Genomic DNA, 21814 nt, shown 5'->3' with positions numbered 1-21814 from the left:
TACCTTTAAGTCACCTATAATTATTCTATACTGACACTTTTGTACTCATTTCCATTCTTCCAAATGTAACCTGATAAGGAATTTGGCATTGATTTTTGTTGTTGTTGTTGTTGTTTTAAATATATGCTACCTAAACCCTAACTTTTGCTTTTGTCTCTGCTCTCTTCCTGATCGCAGGATGATGAGATTAACTTGCAGAGTCAGCTGGTGGAAAAACTGAAGAAGCAGATGCTGGATCAGGAGGAGGTGGAGAATTTTGCTGTCTGTTGAGTCTGTTCTCAGTTCTCTCATTCATTGTTTTCTGGTTTCTTTCCCCCCAATTATTTAATCTCTTTAAATGTGCCATTTTTAAATGTGTCTGCGACAATGGCTCATATACTTTATCTCATATGACTATTTGTGCATTATTGTGTTTGTATATAGTTTTTGGCGTCGTCATGTGCAGACAGCAAGCGGGTCCAGTGTGAGCTGGGTCACCTTCAGGCTGAGAGTGAAAGTGCTAAAGCAGAAGTGAAGGACGTTTTGCAGGCTCTGGAGGAACTGGCTCTCAGCTATGACCAGAAGAGTCGTGAGGCCCAAGACAAGAGTATGGAGAACAAATTGCTCACCCAAGAGCTTGCCCAGAAAATGGTGAACCCTGTTTTTTTTATTGCTGTTTAAACTACTGTTTGATGAGGGTCCTTAATAGGGACTTTAATTTTAAAGTCTGTTTTAACTGGCTAGGGGTAATTTATGCTTCAGACAGATTTGATGTGCTTGGAGACTGACTTCTCACAGCTGCAGGAAGTGAACAGTCAGCAGAGGAAACGCATCACTGAGATTCTAAATACCCTGTTGAAGGACCTGAGTGACTTCAGCATCATCTTGGGCAGCGGTGAAATCAGACTTGTATGTGTATGCATATGTGATTTGGGCACACCTTGGTGTATACATTCCTCATTAGTGATCTCACTCAATCAGTCATTTGATCTCTGTTTAATTGGAGTCTTTCAAATACACATGTTAACTGCCCACATTAACAGCAACTCTTCCCCCCCCCATTTTCCCCCACTCCTTTGACTGTATTTTTTTTTGTCTTTATAGCCACATGATCTCTCTGGTGTGTTAGAGGGAGAGTATGCCATGGTGTGTGTTTACATTAGTAAGGTAAAGTCAGAGTTGAAGTCCCTAGTTAACCGCTGTAGGCAGCTAGAAAACTTGCAGACAGACAGCCAACGCAAAATGGAGGAGACAGGGAGAGAACTGTCATCTTGCCAACTGCTCATATCACAGGTGAGAAAACATAAATGCACACTCACACCAACAATGTCAAAACATTGTCTGTACTGTTCACTGTATTTTTGGCATACATGTGTAGCATGAGGCAAAGATCCGCTCTCTGACTGAGTACATGCAGAATATGGAGCTGAAGAAGAGGCAGTTGGAGGAGAACTGTGACTGTCTTGTGACTGAGATCGCAAGATTACAGAATGCAGGCAAGCCTGCAACACTACCTACTGTACTGTAACTAACACACACATAACACCATGGCAGGAAAACACTTGCATTTCAGGGACACTAAGTCTGTCACAAATATGCTTATATGCTGAAAATGTTTGTCCAAGTAAATATCAATCTACAATGAACTATAAATTAAATAAATAGTAATTAAAATGCATAATATAACTAATGTAATATACTACCACAGTTATAATGTAAAGTAGCTAAGAGCCTGTATTTAGCTAACCAGGGACATGCACTATACTGTATATTATGAGAGCCTGTATATTAAAGCTAATTTCACATGTCTGTATGACCAGTAACACCATTTGTGTTTCGGAGTGTGTTCAATAATAGCTTCTTTATTTACAGAGAGCCTTCAAGAAAACCATCAAGACAACGAGGAGTCTGGGGAACCTAAGGTCAACACAAATATCTGTATGAACAGTACTGTGCAAAAGTTTTAGGCATATGCAAAGAAATGCTGTAGAGCAAAGATGCCTTCAAAAATAATGAAATGAAATGTTTCCCCATTTAAAAAAAATACTATAAAGAGCAGTAAACAGTAATAAATGAAACAAAGGCAATATTTGGTGTGACGACCCTTTGCTTTAAAAAAAGAAAAGTAGTCTAAGGTAGAAGTAGTGCAGTTTTATAAGGAAATGAGCTGTAAGTTTTACTGAGTATTTGCAGAACCAGTCACGGTTCTTCTGGAGACTTGGACTTTTGCACTTGCTTTTTATTTTGGCACCAAAATCCAGCATTCGTTGTGTTTTCTGTCTGAAAAGTGTCTCTTACCACTTAATATGCTGCTTTCTTTACTGACATACAAACAGTTTCCTGTAACATTTAATTTTGTGCTGGAAAACGAATGTTTGGAAATCTACTGACTCGATAATGTAGAAGTAAAAATAAAAATAAAAATCTATAACAAAGTTTGTACAAAATAAAATAGGGTGCCTAAAACTTTTGCACAGTACTGTACATGTATATATTAATTTACTACTACTGATGTGCTAAAGATGTTATGTAGCCATGCAAATGCCACAAATAATTCCATTTTGAACTAGTATTGATTTTAATGGTAGTAATGTTTTTATGTGAAACAGCACCGAGGCAATCATCTCGAATCACAGCACAAACAACTTGGACGCCTGCGCGATGACATCAACAACAAGCAGAAGATAATCGATGAGCTCACAGAGTCAGTGATACCAAAATTTTGCCCTCTACCTTTTTTCCCTCTCATCTGTGGAATCTATTTGCCTTATTCTGTTTCCCTCCCTCTTTTAGTGAAAATCAGAGGCTGGTTGTGGAATTACAGCAGTTGCGTGCTGAGTTTGTAAGCCTGAAAAGTCGAGAGTATGAGAAGAGTGCCCGGTTGGAAGAGCTGAAGTGAGTTTTTACATACAAATACATACGATTATTGGATTGACCTTGATAATATTGAAATAAATCTTATTTTTGGGCAAGTTCATGATTTTGGACATATCAAGATTAAACCCCAGGAGCGAGCATGCAGGCTCCGCGCACACAGGGTGGGAGTTGAGCCCCCAACCCCAGGGGTGTGAGGCAGGCTAACTCTAGGCCACCATGCTCTCTTACTTCCATAATATTTATATTGTATATTTACTGTAATATTTACTGCTTTATTTCTCTCAGTTTACCTAATTTTCTGCACCACCCAGAGGTGTGTAAGCAAAGTAAGAATTTCAGTGTGTGGGCCTACTGCATATATGACAATAAAGCATCTTGAATCTTGAAATGTTAAGTAAATATCTACTTACAGAAAGCTTTAGATCTGAGAATTCAACAGTGTTGTGATATAATTATCTAAAATAATTATTACAGTGTGAGCACATGTACATGCCATGACAGCTAATGAGAGGGAAGGTTGATAGAGCTATGGCAAATGCTTCTTTGTCACATGATAAACAATTCTCTCATTTAATTTTTTGGGAACACTGGGGTTTACATTGGGGATCTCTCCAGGGGAAGATCGTGTAAAAAAGCACAAGAGTGACCAGAAAAAAATAGCCATAGCCTGGGTATACACTGTACATGCAATCATGTTGAAATGGTCTCATAATGAGTGTTAACAACCTCCTCTGTTGGCTCAATCCAGATTCAGATCTTTGCATAGAATAGCCAATCATGTGAAACTTTTCTGTGGTAGAACAAGCAATCCAAAAACATACACTATATGGCCAAAGATTTGTGGACATCTGACTATCTTACCCATATGTGCTTATTGAACACCCCATTCCAGATTTACCCCTCTGTTGCTGTTATAACAACCACTATTCATCTGGGAAGGCTATCCAAAAGATTTTGGAGCATGGCTGTGGGGTTTTGCCCATTTAGCCACAAGAGCATTAATGAGGTCGAGTACTGATGTCAGGTGAGCAGGCCTGGGGTGCAGTCAGCATTCTAGTTCATCCCAAAGGTGTTCAGTGGTGCTGAGGTCAGAGCTCTGTGCAGGACACTATAGTTCTTCCACTCTAACCTTGGCAAACCATGCCTTCATTGACCTCACCTTATGCACTGTGACACTGTAATACTGGAACATGTTTGGGTCTCTTAGTTAAAGTGAAGGGAAATGTTAATGCTACAGCATGCAAAGACATTCTGCAATATACAATTATGTGCTTCCAACTTTGTGGTAACACTTTGGGGAAGACCCACATATGGGCATGAAGGTCAGGTGTCCACAACCATTTGGCCATGTACAGTGCATCCGGAAAGTATTCACAGTGCTTCACTTTTTCCACATTTTGTTATGTTACAGCCTTATTCCAAAATGGATTAAATTCATTATTTTCCTCAAAATTCTACAAACAATACCCCATAATGCCAACATGAAAGAAGTTTGTTTGAAATCTTTGCAAATTTATTAAAAATAAAAAACAAAAAAAAGCACATGTACATAAGTATTTACAGCCTTTGCTCAATACTTTGTTGAAGCACCTTTGGCACCAATTACAGCCTCAAGTCTTTTTGAGTATGATGCTACAAGCTTGGCACACCTATTTTTGGACAGTTTCTCCCATTCTTCTTTGCAGGACCTCTCAAGCTCCATCAGGTTGGATGGGGAGCGTCGGTGCACAGCCATTTTCAGATCTCTCCAGAGATGTTCAATCGGGTTCAAGTCTGGGCTCTGGCTGGGCCACTCAAGGACATTCTCAGAGTTGTCCTGTAGCCACTCCTTCATTATCTTGGCTGTGAGCTTAGGGTCATTGTCCTGTTGGAAGATAAACCTTCACCCCAGTCTGAGGTCCAGAGTGCTCTGGAGCAGGTTTTCATCAAGGATGTCTCAATACATTGCTGCATTCATCTTTCCCTCGATCCTGACTAGTCTCCCAGTTCCTGCTGCTGAAAAACATCCCCACAGTATGATGCTGCCACCACCATGCTTCACTGTAGGGATGGTATTTGCCAGGTGATGAGTGGTGCCTGGTTTCCTCCAGACATGACGCTTGCCATTCAGGCCAAAGAGTTCAATCTTTGTTTCATCATGGTCTGAGAGTCCTTCAGGTGCCTTTTGGCAAACTCCAGGTGGGCTGTCATGTGCCTTTAACTGAGGAGTGGCTTCCGTCTGGCCACACTACCATACAGGCCTGATTGGTGGAGTGCTGCAGAGATGGTTGTTCTTCTGGAAGGTTCTCCTCTCTCCACAGAGACACGCTGGAGCTCTGTCAGAGTGACCATCGGGTTTTTGGTCACCTCCCTGACTAAGGCCCTTCTCCCCCGATCGCTCAGTTTGGCCGGGTGGCCAGCTCTAGGAAAAGTCCTGGTGGTTCCAGACTTCTTCCATTTACGGATGATGGAGGCCTGGGACCTTCAATGCTGCAGAAATGTTTCTGTACCCTTCCCCAGATCTGTGCCTCGATACAATCCTGTCTTGGATGTCTACAGACAGTTCCTTGGACTTCATGCCTTAGTTTGTGCTCTGACATGCATTGTTAACTGTGGGACCTTATATAGACAGGTGTGTGCCTTTCCAAATCATGTCCAATCAACTGAATTTGGACTTCCGGCTGAGCGATAGATGGAGTAAGATGCAACTTTCGGAGCTCCTGCAACAACCTTTAATATTATGTTATAGGCACTTTTTTTGGGGAGTGTTTTTGATGTAAGTCATGTCCAACACCTTAATATTAACTTTTGATGTCCAAAATGCCAGCAAAAGCCAAAGGCGGGAACATTTCGTCTGCTCCGCTTCAGCGGCCTGCTCCACACGCTGCATCCTTACCTCGTAGTGGTCCCTCCTCCCCCTGCAAAGGTGTTGTTATGCCCGCTATCCCCCCCGGTTTCAAGGAGGAGCTTCTCGCTTCACTCCGACACGAAATGGCGGCCATTTTCAAAACCGAGCTCCAGGCGGCCTTGGGCGAAAACTTGGCCTCTATTAAGGAAGAGCTACAGACTGTAAAGGCGGAATTAACAGTCAGTATTATGGTTATCCAGTCGGAGGTAAGCGCATTGAAGAACGCCGTGGGTGAAATGGAAACTTCGCTCTCCACCTGCAGTGATAACATCACTACGCTACAGGCTAAAGTGGAGCGCCTTTTTGCCAACCTGGGGAGGGTGGAAAATAAGTGCGAGGATCTCGAGGCTAGATCACGGCGCAACAATCTGAAAATCGTAGGTGTCCCTGAAGACTCGACCAGCGTGTCCACACCGGCAGCTGTTTCCAATCTGCTTAAAGACGCTTTTAAGCTGGACAAAGAGCCACTTCTGGACCGCGCTCATCACACTCTGCAGCCGAAGCCCAAACCCGGCGAGCGTCCCCGTCCTATAATCGCTCGACTCCATTATCATGCGGACTGTGTAGACATCCTTCGACGGGCCAGAGCCCAACAACGGATGAAGGTTGGTGACATGGTTATCTCTATCTTTCCCAATCATACCGCGAAGATAGCCCGTGCTCCCTTCAATGACTGCCGCCACCAGCTTCGTGAGATATCGGGAATACGGTTTGGTCTGCTTTATCCGGCACGCCAGAGCCTTCATCAAGACACTGATCAAGTAAGAACACTGATAACATAACAGGCTGATTATCCGTCTCCAGAAGTGAAATGGACGACTATTGACTCTACAATCAACTGAATTTAATTGAGTTGTAGAAACATCTCAAGGATGATCAGTGCAAACAGGATGCACCTGAGCTCAATTTTGAGTGTCATGGCAAAGGCTGTGGATATCTATGTACATGTGCTTTTTTGTTTTTTATTTTTAATAAATTTGCAGAGATTTCAAACAAACTTCTTTCACGTTGTCATTATGGGGTATTGTTTGTAGAATTTTGAGAAAAATAATTAATTTAATCCATTTTGGAATAAGACCAACATAAAATGTGGAAAAAGTGAAGCACTGTGAATACTTTCTGTATGCAATGTAGTATAAATGTGATGCCTCTTAAGCAATGATGTAAATTGCAGAATCTTTATGCTAAGTTTGAACATATGTAATATACTTAGTGTAATATGCTTAGTAATATATAGTAGAAATATGTGATATGTAATGGCTAAATATGCAATATTTTATCAATTGCTACAGCATAATAATGCAATATGCATTCACTGAGTCAAATGATGGTTTGTTGGATATCTGTTTATACTGTAATGAAGTCTTGCATGCTAAATAATTCCTATTGATATAATACTGTTATTTTGATACGTCTTCATTTTATGTGTACTGTAAAAAGAGACCCGATGACTCGGAGCAAATTGAAAAAAGTAATGGCCTGAAAAGTACTGATGCAAATCCACCTCTGCCAGAAAATACTCCAGCAGAAGTCTAGCTTTCTTATGATTGGTCACTATTAGTGAGTGGTAGTCTATAATGTTGGGGGTTTATAATGATCTGTACTCCGTCTCTGGATATATAGTGGTGCTTGAAAAAAAAAAAAAAAAAATCACACACACACACACACACGACCTAAAACAATCAAATTTTCACGTCCTAAAAGTAGGCAAAGAGAACCCAGTTAAACAAATGAGACAAATATATTATACTTGGTCATTGATCATACCGATTAAGGAAAATGATCCAATATTACATATCTGTGACTGACAAGTGTGTGAAAGTAGAAATTAGAGTCAGGTGTTTTCAAGCAATGGGATGAGTCAGCACCCTGTTTTATTTAAAGAACAGAGATCTATTAGAGTCTGAACTTCAAGACATGTTTATGCAAGTGTATTATTGATTGATTGTTCTAATAAGTTAGTTTCTATAGTAACAGCTCATTAACAGGGACTTGTACAACAGATGTTTCACATAATCTAAGACTAACATGATGAACAGACTAACAATGTTTTTTAAAAACATTAAAACGATGACTTTTTAAAGACATTTATAGTCTCAGTTGTAAGCATTTAACTGCATTGTACCCCTTTATTTACTGCAAGATTTGTCAATATTAAATTGAGACTGCTTAGAAACACTCAGACACCCAGAATCAGTTCGCTTAATTTATTGAAATAAAAAAAAAAAAAAAAAAAAAAAAAAAAAGGTGAACCACAAAGATAGGCTATTCAAGGTGGATAGTATGGTGATATGAACAGCAATTTAAAGTTGTACAGGCTACATAGTGAGGTCACTTAAACAGCAGACATTTGATATAGTACATGGGATAAACGGTGATTTTACAAAGCTGGCAGATCACTGGTAAAATGAGAGCCAAGGCGAGTAGGTTTATACTGGTAATGCATGGGGCTAAATAGAGAAGACATCTGATTGAAAGGATACACAGACTGTTGAATGTTACTGGCCACGATAGTGGGTGTTGTGGCAGTTATTGCTGTTTTAGTTGTTGGAGCAGTAGTGTGTGCTTTTGGAGGAAAGGCCAAAGGATAGCCATGAAGTACAGGCTTCTGAGGGTACAGAATGGATCCAGCTGTATGACGCATCTGATTTAAAGGATATGCAGACTGTTGGGGGTTACTGGCGATGATGGTGGATGTGGCATTTGTTGCAGCTTTAGTAGTTAGAGCAAATGTAGTTTTAATTGTTGGAGCAGGTTTATTTGGAGCAGTAGTTGAGGCTTTTGCAGGAAAAGTCAAAGGATAGCCAAGATGATGTGAAGGCCTATGATGGCAATGCATTGAGCCAAATGGAGAATACATCTGATTGAAAGAATACACAGACTGCTGAGAGTCATTGGCGACAGTAGTCAAGGTTGTGGCAGTTGATTGGGGAGTTGCTGTTTTAGTGGTTGGAGCAGTTGTAGTTGGGGAAGTAGTGGGTGCTTTTGCAGGAAAAGCCCAAGGATAGCCATAAGGCATGGGTTTATAATGGTAATGCATGGGGCCAAATGGATAGTACATCTGATTGAAAGGATATGCAGACTGTTGGGGGTTACTAGCAACAGTAGTGGATGTTGTGGTTGGTGCAGTTTTAGTGGTTGGAACAGTGGTAGTTGGGGCAGTAGTGGGTGCTTTTGCAGGAAAAGCCCAATTATATCCATGAGGCATGGGCTTATGATGATGCAGCATTGGGCCAAATGGATAATACATCTGATTGAAAGAATATGCAGACTGTTGGGGGTTACTAGCAGCAGTAGTGGATGTTATGGTGGTTGCTGTTGTAGTGGTTGGAACAGTGGTAGTTGGGGCAGTAGTGGGTGCTTTTGCAGGAAAAGCCCAATTATATCCATGAGGCATGGGGTTCTGATGATACAGCATGGGGCCAAATGGATAATACATCTGATTGAAAGAATATGCAGACTGTTGGGAGTTACTAGCAACAGTAGTGGATGTTGTGGTTGGTGCAGTTTTAGTGGTTGGAACAGTGGTAGTTGGGGCAGTAGTGGGTGCTTTTGCAGGAAAAGGCCAGTGATATCCTTGAGCCATAGGCTTACCATTTGACATGGGGCTGAATGGATAATACATCTCAGGGAAAGGATACATCATATCTACAATTTTACTGGTAGAGATAGTTGAAGGGGCATTTGTGGTAGGGCTAGTAGTGACTGATGGGGCAATAGTGGTTCTTGCAGGGATTGCCCAAGCATATCCATAATACATATGACTAAAAGGATAAGACATGGGCTGTTCTGGATTACTAGCAAGGCCTGTTGTAGCAATGTTCGTGGCCATTATACTGTCTGTAGGAGACGTTACATTAGGATCATGATTGTGAGAAGATATGATTCTAACATGACCATAGAGATGAGGGTCCTGGAAATCAGGGCAAGAAAAGATAAATTCCTCATTGTCACACAGTATGGACAGAAACCTTTCACCACCCTAGGGAAAGATAGATATTTATATAGAATGCAGACAAAAGATTAGGCAAATTGAAGCTGCCAGGGATTACTACCTTAATTTGCCAGCAGCTGCTTTGGTATGGTGCGTTGATCACCACTCCATCTGTCTCAGACTCTGCAGTGATACCACATGTGCTGCTTTCTGGTATAAAGGGGTCCCATTTGCCATTCACTAGAACAAAGCAAGAGCCATGTTCAACACTGAAAAATAGCGTGGACATCAGTATCCAGTGCTGGAGGGCTACATTGCCATCAAGTTGTGTTCAGCTTAATTCATCAACCAAATGCCAAGCCAACTGCAACTACATTTTAGAGCAAGAAAATCCCATGCTGTTGTGCCCATCCAGAACCAAATTAAAAAGCCTGGTGACACTAGACAGGAATGAAAGCTCACCCTTTAGTTTAAGAACATCTGCAGACTTGCAGCTTATCTTGGTCACCATACCAGATGCAAGGCAAGAGACAGTAGGGAGAGCATATGGAGCCAAAGGACAAGATATTTTCATGGGCATTCCCCACAGACGCAGTGGCAGAACATGGCCATCTGCCTGTAAGGAAATAATAAAAAAAAAATTAAAACAGGGCTGCCCAACACCAGTCCTAGGGTTTTTGTGCAATTTGGTGATTTCCCTACTCAAAGGCAATAGATTCATATTTCATCATATTTAGTAAGTGTGTTCAATGAGGGGAAATAACTCAATATGCTGACCTTCATACCGTCAGGACTGATAAGTAATCCAGTTTGCAGTTTTTCGGTTTCATTGTAAGACTAAACAGAAGTGTAACTAAAGCATTTTTGGAAGTGACCAGCTATACTTGCATATAGGGACAATTACCCCAGTTGCATATGGTATTGTCATATGAAGTCTGTACAGTGTATTTTGCTAAATCATGCACTGTGGATAAGTTATTAGCTGTATAAGGAATCCATTCCACACATTGTTTTGAATAGATTTCAAAGAATGATGGAGTCACATTAATAGTGACAAATCAAATGTTTCTTCCACAGTGCTATAGTATTTAGTAAGAACTATTATATGTTGCATCATTACTACATGCTATAGTAAAATAGTAGCATCTCTTACATTCATGTAATCAGTCCATGCAGAAGCATATACCTGTTGTGTAACATGACAGCCTTGATAATGTACATTAAAGACAGCATCTGTGGGACCTTGAGTCACTGAGAGTCCACAGTTGGCAGGTATCTGTGTCAGTGGGACTGGACCATCACCTGGGTAAAAATCTGGTCAATTTTCAAGATAGCATGTGTGCACAATTAAGCTGTTTTTACTATGATTATAAAGTAGAAACAATATGATGATCAGAATGCTAGATATCCAGGTCAGTATAACCACCTCCATCAATCATGAAGTTGGGCATAGTACTTCCTTGAACATGCAGGGTCATAGCATCACCACCACAATACACAGTAGGTTTCAGTCGCCTCAGCTTTGACTCCACCACCTTATGCCATGCTAACATGTAGAATATACACAGTAAAAAAAAAAAAAAAAAAAAAAAAAAAAAAAAACACACCACAACAACAAAAGAACAAGCATATACACACCACAATAGGCAATAATCTATACGACTGCCTGCCCATTATTACCTGTTGAAGCAGGTTGATCAGACTGATATCCTTCAGTGTCCTCAGGCACAGCTTGTTGATTTGTGCTATTACTTTCCTTATTTTTATTTGAGATTAGCTTTGCACTACTCCCAATAACTAACCTCCCAAAATGCCCGGCTGCATTAGACATTTCAAAGGTAACATTTGCTTTTGGAACTATCTCTAGGCAAAACAAACCCAGAGTTGCATACACTATGATAAGAAAATTGGCTTGCCACATTGTGTTAAATTAACTTTGATAGAAATAGACCTACACAGAAACAGGCTACAGCAACCCACACAACACAGCACATTGAAACTTTGTTCTTAAGTATAACTTCTTGTGAAAACTTCCATGTTGCTATATTTAATTATTTTAAATTCTTTTTTATTGCCTTACCAATGAACTCATCCAATCCCAGTGTCCTCCAGGTGTAGCAAATTAGTGTGCTTGTTCATTCTTAATTGGATAGGCCACACGGTTAAAAAAAATCAAGTTATGTAGGCTTAGCGTTTGTAATACTAGAATTGAAGCTACAAGAATAGAAATGTGATAGATCATTTATCAGTATAGATTGTATAAATTATTGCAAGAGCTTACAAGCTATACGTTTTGTTGAAGGGAGAAAACCAGTGAAGTAAACATATGTTGAATTTACAACTTGATACTGGCAAGTATATAGAAATATTTTAAATGAGGTTTAGTTTTATAGGGATCAAACACACCAGGGAGTAGAGGGAAATAAGAGTGCTGATAAAAGAACAAAATGATTTAAAAAAAAAGCAGTAAGTCATGATTGAGATAATATTTTAAATACTTATAAAGCAGAAAATAAAAACTTCATATAGAATGTAATGAGGAAATAGCAGCAGAGGTGGGAAAGTAAGATAAATAAAAGACAAGTTTTTAACATCTATAAGAAGGTTGGTCCAGGAAAGGTAAAAGGGAGGAACAGGAGTGAAGAAATTATATTCACTAGTTTGTGAGCTGGTCACTGTAGATTAAAAGTCAATGCTTAAAATGATTGGGAAGCATAATACAGGGATGTGTGATTGATGCCAGGCAATGGAATCAGTGGAAAGTGTGTTATTGCAATGAAACGCAGGCAGCCGAAGACTAATTGAGAGAATTGAAACACATTTTGATAGTAATGGTATCAAGAAGTCAATTTCATAATGAGCTACAAAGGACTAGCATGGCACTTAAAGTATTTCTTTTGTATCCATACTCCAGTTCACAATGTGGCAGGGCAGTAATACATTCCCACAATTCAAAAAAAGTTGATCTCCCCACTCTGTGTGCTTTCTCAACTTGTTTTTAAGAATGGTCTTTGATTAACAAGCATTACCCCAAACTGTTCTGAATTAAAACAGCATAAACTTGTTTGTAAAATAACAATTGATTGTTGTATTGTAGTAGTAGTATTACCATTTATTATGTCAGTGTTCTTCCTACTTGTGTGTTCTTGATGAATAAAAGATCACCTATCATCTGTGTATGCTGATTAATTCACCTAGTCAAAATTGCTTCACGAGTTGCCTTTTGTGCATATTGCAGCAAGTGGTGGGATTTTGGCACTATAAGTGACAGCATCAAGGTGCACTTAATGAAGAGCATTAATTTCACCCATAGTTTTGCATACTTCAGATCAGTGTTTTTTTTTTTTTAAACTTTTTTGCAAGTGGGACTCACTTTTAAGAATCACGTTGTTTTTTCTATGCCATATCACTCAGATCTCTGTATTTGGTGTGCAAATCAAAGTTTTCCTCTGACCCCCCCCCCCCCCCCCACACTACTGCTTCGTGACCCCCAGGCTAAGAACAGCTGTTTTAAAAGTTGGATTTTGTGATGACTCCATGCAAACATGTTTGTGCACCACTGCACAGTGGAGCAATGTACCACCACTCCTGTGTCAGCTACAGCTCCCTGCAAGTCTTTGCTCTCATATGTTTCATGTGTTTTGCTTTACCTTAATGTCAAGCATACAGCAATTATATTAGAGCATTTTCTTGGTCCTCCCGATCTTGCTTTGACTTCCAACATTCCTTTTAACTGCCGTTCCTTAATGACATTTTAGACAAGTGGAAATTGAGAGCTGGAAGTGCTTTGATATAGTTTATAGATTTCTCCTGCTTTGTATGCATCAGTTAGGTTCGTTATCGGAGGTTTAAAGAGTCAGAAGTTTGAAGAGTCAGAGAAGTTATTACGCTTTGATGACAATTCTTAATTATAATTCCTGACCTAAATATTGAATCCCACTGAATCAGGCCTAACAAGTTAAATAAATTCAGAGACTTTATAAAAAGAAGGTTGTCCAAATGCTTTATTTGTTCATCAAATGTAAAGTTACAAAATTTTTTTTTTTTTTAAAATAGTATGCTGCAGAGGTTATGTTTACTTCTTTTCACTTAAAACATTGTGATTTGGCCAGGACTGCCCAAAGTGTAGCATATAATTGCAGCATGACCATTCTCATTCTCTCAATGTGCCAGCTAGGAGCTACTTTTTTTTGTAATTAAAACTTTTATTGATTCACAAGTTAACACAAAGAGACAAACAACATATATAATGAATCAAACTATTTTAACATAAATCCCCACTATAACCCCTCCCCCTACCAACCTCCCACCCCACCCTGGTCCCCCCACGAACACCCCTGTGGTCAATAGAATATAAACTCACATATCCAAAATAATATAAATAAATAATCATAAAAATAATAATAAAAAATACACACAATTAAAAAAAAAAGAAAAAAAAGGAAAATACAACAATCAAGTATAATCATAGACTAAACTCTAAATTATACTCTCCACCGCCCCTCCTCGAGAGTCCCCCAAAAACGCCAAATAACTGCTCCATTTCTTCCTGAAGGAATTCTCAACTCCTATCCTTCTGCTCGACCCTTCCTCAAAGGCAGCCACCCTCCCCATCTCCATACACCACTCTGGAAACGAGGGCGCTCCATCTGATTTCCATCTCTTAAAATAACCTGCCTACCAATCATCACACTGGTCAAAACCCAATCTTTTTTGTACCTATCATCCAATTTTGTGACCTCCCCATCTCCCAAAATACAGAGTCTAGGGCAGAACGAGATCTGAGTGTTCAACACCTCACATACAAAGGCTAGGAGCTACTTTTAGCCTTAAAGGTGTTTGTGAATACAGCCCCTGATTTTTACCACAACCCTCACCAAAAGAGCAGACTGAAAAGAAATTAGTTAATGAATTTGATCAGATTTTAACAACTCTCATAATTATTAGATTAATGCATTGTAAACAGCAAGATGCTAGCTTGGAGCTAACTTTTGGCTGCCATTACAAAGACCTATTCACAATCCAAGGGCCATATAAACAAAATCACTCAGATTCCCTTTGTTAAAAAACAACTAATACATGTGAATGAAGAAAAAAAAAGTCAAATGTAAAAAAAAAGAAAAAAGAAAAAGCATGCTAGATTAGACAGTACACACAATTCACACATCTTTCTATAGCACTGCAGATTAGAAAAGTGTGATGATTTTTTTGTATAATGAATATTGTTGTCTGGTAATAAATAAATAAATAAATAAATACACTAATTTTAATAACGCAGCCATGAAAAGGTGCACTGGAGAGAAATCTGAAAATGATTGATACCAGTTTGATTTCCATGTAAGATATAGTTGCAGATATAATGGCAGTTGTGAAATCTAATCTGATGGAGTGTGTTGGGATTGTGATTTCTGTGAGCAGATATCTCAATGAACGCCATGAGCAGGCTAAGCAGGACATGAAAAGGCTGGAAGAAACTGTTGTGAGTATTTCACTCTTAGCACATAAGCCTGAAAATGAAATCATGCAACAATAATAACCATGACTCTTACCCCGTCCCCCAACCCCACTACCAAGGCTTGTGAACTCCAGAGCTTGCACAACCTGAGGAAGCTTTTTGTTCAAGACCTCACAACTCGAGTTAAACGAGTGAGTACAATGAAATGTGAAATGCCTCTTGTTGATTGCGCCACTAAAATGCTCTTCAAAATCAAGAAATCTGTCTGTCTGGTGTTGTTTTTGCAGAGCTCTGAAATTGAAATTGATGATAGTGGATGTTTTTCCACCCAGAAGCAGAAGATTTCCTTTCTTGAGAACAACTTGGAACAGCTTACAAAAGTACACAAACAGGTCAGTGTAACAGAATGAGTTTTGATGCTGGTATTAAATATGATGTGGGGCATACATTCTCAAATTATTCTTATTTCTTATTTCAGTTGTACTCCAAATGGATTTTTTCCTCTCTTGCTCTCTGTCTCCCAGCTGGTGCGTGATAATGCAGATCTGCGCTGTGAACTTCCTAAACTGGAGAAGCGTCTTCACTCTACGGCTGAGCGAGTTCGCGCACTGGAGGGTGCACTGAAAGAAGCCAAAGAGGGAGCCATGAAAGACCGGCGCCGCTACCAGCAAGAAGTTGAACGCATTAGAGAGGTCATGAGAACCAAAAACTTCTTCCATCGCCCTAATGCTGCACTGATTGGTCAGTTGACATCAACAAAGCACCAACTGACCTGTTTAATCTCTATAGCTCAAGATTCAGTACAAATTTACTGATTATGCTACATTTATAGCAACTCTGCCATTTCATTCAAAAAGATAAACTGTGTTAAGTAACAACTCAGATGTGTAGTGTATAATAATACTAGTCTTTTAATAATAAGTAATAAAATTCTGCACAACACTTAGGATGCTTTTTTGCACAACACTTTTGCACAACACTTTTTTGGATGCAGGACATACAGGTGCATCTCAAAACATTTGAATATCGTGGAAAGGTAAATTTTTCCCCCGTAATTTAATTCAAAAAGTGGTACTTTCATATATTCTTGATTAATTATACATAAAGTGAAATATTTGAAGGAAATCAAAAATCCAATATCTCAAAATATTAGAATAAAGAATTTCTAATTCAGAAATGTCACCCTGAGAAGATCTCTAAACAGCTAATTAACTCAAAACACATGCAAAGGTTTCCTGAGCCTGTAATCTCTCAGTCTGGTTCAGTACACACAACCACAATCATGGGGAAGATGAAAGTAAATTTTGCATTTCATTTGGAAATCAAGGTCCCAGAGTCTGGAGGAAGAGTGCAGAGGCACAGAATCCAAGTTGCTTGAAGTCCAGTTTGAAGTTTCCACAGTCAGTGATGATTTGGGTACCATCTGCTGGTGTTGGTCCACTGTGTTTTCTCAAGTCAATGCAGCATCTATCAGGAGATTTTAGAGCACTTCATGCTTCCATCTGCTGACAAGCTTTAGGGAGATGTTGATTTCCTTTTCCAGCAGGACTTGCCACCTTGGCACTGGTGGCTGTGGCTCAGGTGTTAGAGCGTGTTGTCCACTAATCGTAGGGTTGGCGGTTTGATTCCCGGCCCACATGACTCCACATGCCAGTGTCTTGGGCAAGACACTGAACCCCAGGTTGCTCCCGATGGCAAGTTAGCGCCTTGCATGGCAGCTCTGCTACCATTGGTGTGTGAATGTGTGTGAATGGGTGAATGAGACACAGTGTAAAGCGCTTTGGAAAAAAGCGCTATATAAGTGCAGACCATTTACCATTTACCTGCCCACAGTGCCAAAACTACTAGTAACTGGTTTGCTGATCATGGTATTACTGTGCTTGATTGGCCAGCCAACTGGCTTGACTTGAACCCCATAGAGAATCTATGAGAGACACCAGACCCAACAATACAGACGAGCTGAAGGCCACTATCAAAGTAACCTGAGTTTCCATAACACCTCAGCAGTGCCAAAGGCTGATTGCCTCCATGCCATGCCGCATTCATGCAGTAATTCGTGTAAAAGGAGCTTTGACCAAGTATCGAGTGCATAAATTAGGTCGACATTTCTCTATTATAAATTCTTTATTCTAATATTTTGAGATACTGGATTTTTGTAACCATCAAGATTAAAACAAAAAAAAGGCTTGAAATATTTCACTTTATGTATAATGAATCTAGAATATATTACAGAAAAAAAATCACTTTTCCACATTATTCAAATTTTTTGAGATGCACCTGTATATGGCCAAAAGTATGTGCACACTTGACCAATCACACCCATATGTGCTTGTTGAACATTCCAGATATACCTTGGCAAACCATGTCTTCATGGACCTCGCTTTGTGCACAGGGGCATTGTCATGCTGGAACATGTTTGGGTCCCTTAGTTCCAGTAAAGGGGAAATCTTAATGCTACATCGTACAAAGACATTGTAGACAATTATGTTCTTCGGTTTTGTGGCAACAATTTGGGGAAGGCCCACATATAGGTGTGGCGACGAGATGAGCTCTCAAGCCAAGTTGCTGTTCGAGGTCGAAGAAACGACCTCTCAAGCCAAGTTCCTGTCAGAGGTCGAAGAGACGACCTCTCAAGCCAAGTTCCTGTCAGAGGTCGAAGAGACAACTTCTCAAGCCAAGTTCCTGTCAGAGGTCGAAGAGGTGACCTCTCAAGCCAAGTTCCTGTCTGAGGTTGAAGAGGTGACCTCTCAAGCCAAGTTCCTGTCAGAGATCGATGATGTGACCTTCCATGCCACATTCCAGTCTGAGATCGACGATATGACCTTCCACGCCACATTCCAGTCTGAGATCGACGCTGTGACCTTCCACACCAAGTTCCAGTCTGAGATCGATGAGGTGACCACCCACACCAAGTTCCAGACCAAGGTTATGCTCACACCTGAGTCGATCAACACGACCAACCAGGTTCTGCTCACTCCTGAAGCCGACGTCACGACCAACCAGGTTCTGCTCACGCCCAAGTCTGCTGACATGACCAACCAGGTTCTGCTCACGGCCAAGTCTGCTCACATGGACAGCCAGGTTCTGCTCACGCATGAAGCTGACGCCACGACCAACCAGTTTCTGCTCATTCCTGAAGCCGGTGCCACGACCAACTAGTTTCTGCTCACGCCTGAAGCCGACACCATGACCAACCAGGTTCTGCTCACGCCTGAAGCCGACGTCATGACCAACCAGTTCCTGCTCACACCCAAGTCCGCTGACACAACCAACCAGGTTCTGCTCACGCCTGAAGCCGACATCACAACCAACCAGGTTCTGCTCACACCCAAGTCTGCTGTCACGACCAACCAGGTTCTGCTCACGCCCAAGTCTGCTGACATGACCAACCAGGTTCTGCTCACGGCCAAGTCTGCTCACATGGACAGCCAGGTTCTGCTCACACCCAAGTCTGCTGACATGGACAACCAGGTTCTGCTTGTGCCCGAGTCTGCTGACATGGACAACCAAGTTCTGATCATGCCTGAAGCCGACGTCACAACCAACCAGGTTCTGCTCACACCTGAAGCTGACATCACGACCAACCAGGTTCTGCTCACGCCTAAATCTGCTGACTTGGACAACCAGGTTCTGATCGCGCCTGAGTCTGCTGACATGGATAACCAAGTTCTGATCGTGCCCCAGTCTGAGGACACTGACAACCAAGTTCTGCTCATGCCCGAGTCTGCTGACATGGACAACCAGGTTCTGCTCACGGCCAAGTCTGCTCACATGGACAGCCAGGTTCTGCTCACACCCAAGTCTGCTGACATGGACAACCAGGTTCTGCTTGTGCCCGAGTCTGCTGACATGGACAACCAAGTTCTGATCATGCCTGAAGCCGACGTCACAACCAACCAGGTTCTGCTCACACCTGAAGCTGACATCACGACCAACCAGGTTCTGCTCACGCCTAAATCTGCTGACTTGGACAACCAGGTTCTGATCGCGCCTGAGTCTGCTGACATGGATAACCAAGTTCTGATCGTGCCCCAGTCTGAGGACACTGACAACCAAGTTCTGCTCATGCCCGAGTCTGCTGACATGGACAACCAAGTTCTGCTCATGCCCAAGTCTGCTGACACGGACAACCAGATTCTGCTCGTGCCCGAGTCTGCTGACACGGACAACCAGATTCTGCTCGTGCCCGAGTCTGCTGACACGGACAACCAGGTTCTGCTTACGCCCGAGTCTGCTGACACGGATAACCAAGTTCTGCTCACGCCCGAGTCTGTTGATACGGACAACCAAGCTCTACTCATGCCCGAGTCTGCTGACATGGATAACCATGTTCTGCTCATGCCCGAGTCTGTTGACACAGACAACCAAGTTCTTCTCATGTCTGAGTCTGCTGACACAGCCAACCACGTTCTGCTCACACCTGAGTCTGTTGACACAGACAACCAAGTTCAGCCTGCAGAGTCAATGGAGGACGACGCTCCGCCTTCCTGCTCCACTGAGAACGTCGCTCCACACTCAAGAAGGGCCGACGAGATGGGCCACCAAGTCAAGCACCTGTCTAAACTTGACGACACAACTTCCCAAGCCTGGGTCTTACCTAATGACCCCAGCGAACCACCCTCAGCCTCATGTCTGCTCCTCGGCTCCTCGAAGAACCTGGTACTTGTCGGACAATGCCTGCATTGGAACCTGAGGGGCTGTGAAGACATTTTGCCCAGAGGTCAGGACCGCTAGGGGAGTGAGTGTATTTTGGTGCTTCGGGAGAAGCGTTCTTGAGGGGGTTCTATCATATCACAGCAAACCAGTGACTACTTTTCCATCCTGCACTGCGGCCTACGAACATGGCCGCCATGGACTGCAATTCCCAGAACACACACACGTTAACATTCTCCGGAATTCTAATCACACACCCGTTGCCAATCTCACACTCACTCACTCCAAGCTATATAAGAGACTTTTTGAACACTATGAGTTGGCGAAGTATTAGTGTTCTCACTGTACCAAGCGATTATACCCTGTTCCTCGATTTGTTTCATGGTTCTTGATCTTGTTCTCGTTTCTCGTTCTCGATTCTACCCTTGCCCTGTTTATGTCTGTTTGCCAATCGCCTGACCCTTTGCCTGTTTCTTGACCTCGCTATGGTCTCATGTTTTGGATTTGTCTGTCTGTCTCTCTCTAATAAATGGCTCTTATCTGCAATTGCATCTGTCCTAGTCTCCATTATGTCCATTACGTGGCAACTTATTTTTTTTTCATTTAGTACTGCTCTTCAGAAGCTACATTAGATATTTACATTTTTCCCCAGAAGACAAAATAACAATTTATACTGATCATCCTGTTCAAAAGTTTATTTATTAAGATTTTGCAGATTCTGCAAGGGGTATGTAAATTGATGAGCACAACATTATGGTGTATATTTTCCACTTTAAGTGCGTAGTTCATAATATTGTTAACAAATTACATATTTTCTTTTCTCAGCCAAACCTGTTCGGCCGGGGCACTACCCTGCATACTCACAAATCAATCACATGTTCATGCGCACCAGTGATCCAAGAATCGCATTTAGCAATGCATTGTTTCAGAGAGCCATTCAACCCAACATAAAGGCTAAATCAAACAAGTGAGTTATGCTAATTCTTTACATATTGTTATATATACACATATATACAGTGGTGTTTGAAAGTTTGTGATTCCTTTAGAATTTTCTATATATCTGCATAAATATTACCTAAAACATCACCACATGTACATATTTTGTTTGACATGATGTGTGCATTTGCATTTTGTACAGAGTTCCTGAGGACAGACACAGCACAGCAAATGAGTCGCTAGACTGCACTCACAAGCTCAGCACTGTCAATGGTAAACTACTCTGTTTCAAACTGCAGATTCCAAGTCAAATGAATTGCACTAATTTCATTACAGCTTTTATATTTAACAGCCTAACTTCTGTTTATAAATATAATTCCTATTATAATTCCTAATTCCTATTATAAATATCATTCATTTACAATGTTGGTATTTATTCACAGGGAATACCACCGACATCAATGACAACAGGTAGGTCTTAATAATTTACTTAAATACCATAAATGATATACACAAAATATGTTAATATCAAGCTTTCTGTTTTTGTTCCTTACCGTCATGCTCTGCCACTGGATTGTTCTGTGTGGCTCTAATAAAAAAAATCTGGTGACGGCTTCTGATTCCTGCCATAGTGTGCCTCTCAATGACTGTTCAGTGTGTAATAATGATGGGCACTGCAGCGCTCCTCCTGACCAGGTCAAACAGCAACAACAGGTTATCCAACAGGATAAAGCAACCAGCTAATCACTTAGAAAATGTACTGACTGAGGTACACAAAATGCACCAGAAGAATGTACAGATATAATTGAAATAACACTCATAGTAGTTTTTAGTAGATAATATTCCGTCTAATACTGAATCTTGTTCTAACTTTTAGATATGTTAGAATTTGTTGCTGTTAAGAGAGCATTAAGAAAGTGAATGCTTGTCTCTGTCATAGGTAACATGTAAGTTCCTTTCTGTATACCTGCATGTTGCCTGCTAACGGTCCTTCACAGAAAAGGCCATTGCATTTCTATATTCTGTATATGTTAAATAGCTTTTAAAGTCAACCAGCAGATGGTGCAGTTTTGTGTTTTGAAGATCAGCATTT

General features: G+C 41.0%; 1 protein-coding gene across 1 annotated transcript in view; it reads left to right on the top strand.

The window, feature by feature from the left end:
- The window catches only part of kif5ab (kinesin family member 5A, b), a 42133-nt gene extending 20810 nt beyond the window's left edge, over positions 1 to 21323 (top strand). The window contains 15 exon segments of the mRNA XM_053635957.1: positions 178 to 246; positions 424 to 630; positions 742 to 888; positions 1084 to 1272; positions 1358 to 1503; positions 1802 to 1901; positions 2589 to 2683; positions 2773 to 2874; positions 15096 to 15186; positions 15188 to 15246; positions 15248 to 15323; positions 15420 to 15524; positions 15657 to 15873; positions 20611 to 20752; positions 20924 to 21323. Of these exon segments, the coding sequence (XP_053491932.1) occupies positions 178 to 246; positions 424 to 630; positions 742 to 888; positions 1084 to 1272; positions 1358 to 1503; positions 1802 to 1901; positions 2589 to 2683; positions 2773 to 2874; positions 15096 to 15186; positions 15188 to 15246; positions 15248 to 15323; positions 15420 to 15524; positions 15657 to 15873; positions 20611 to 20752; positions 20924 to 21116 (1938 nt within the window). The 3' untranslated portion in view covers positions 21117 to 21323.
- The last annotated feature ends 491 nt before the right edge of the window (positions 21324 to 21814 follow it).

This window comes from Ictalurus furcatus, chromosome 11 (genome assembly GCF_023375685.1).
Source record: "Ictalurus furcatus strain D&B chromosome 11, Billie_1.0, whole genome shotgun sequence".
Classification (NCBI taxonomy): domain Eukaryota; kingdom Metazoa; phylum Chordata; class Actinopteri; order Siluriformes; family Ictaluridae; genus Ictalurus; species Ictalurus furcatus.
Note: the sequence above shows the minus strand (reverse complement) of the source record. Positions and strands in the feature narration are given on the sequence as shown.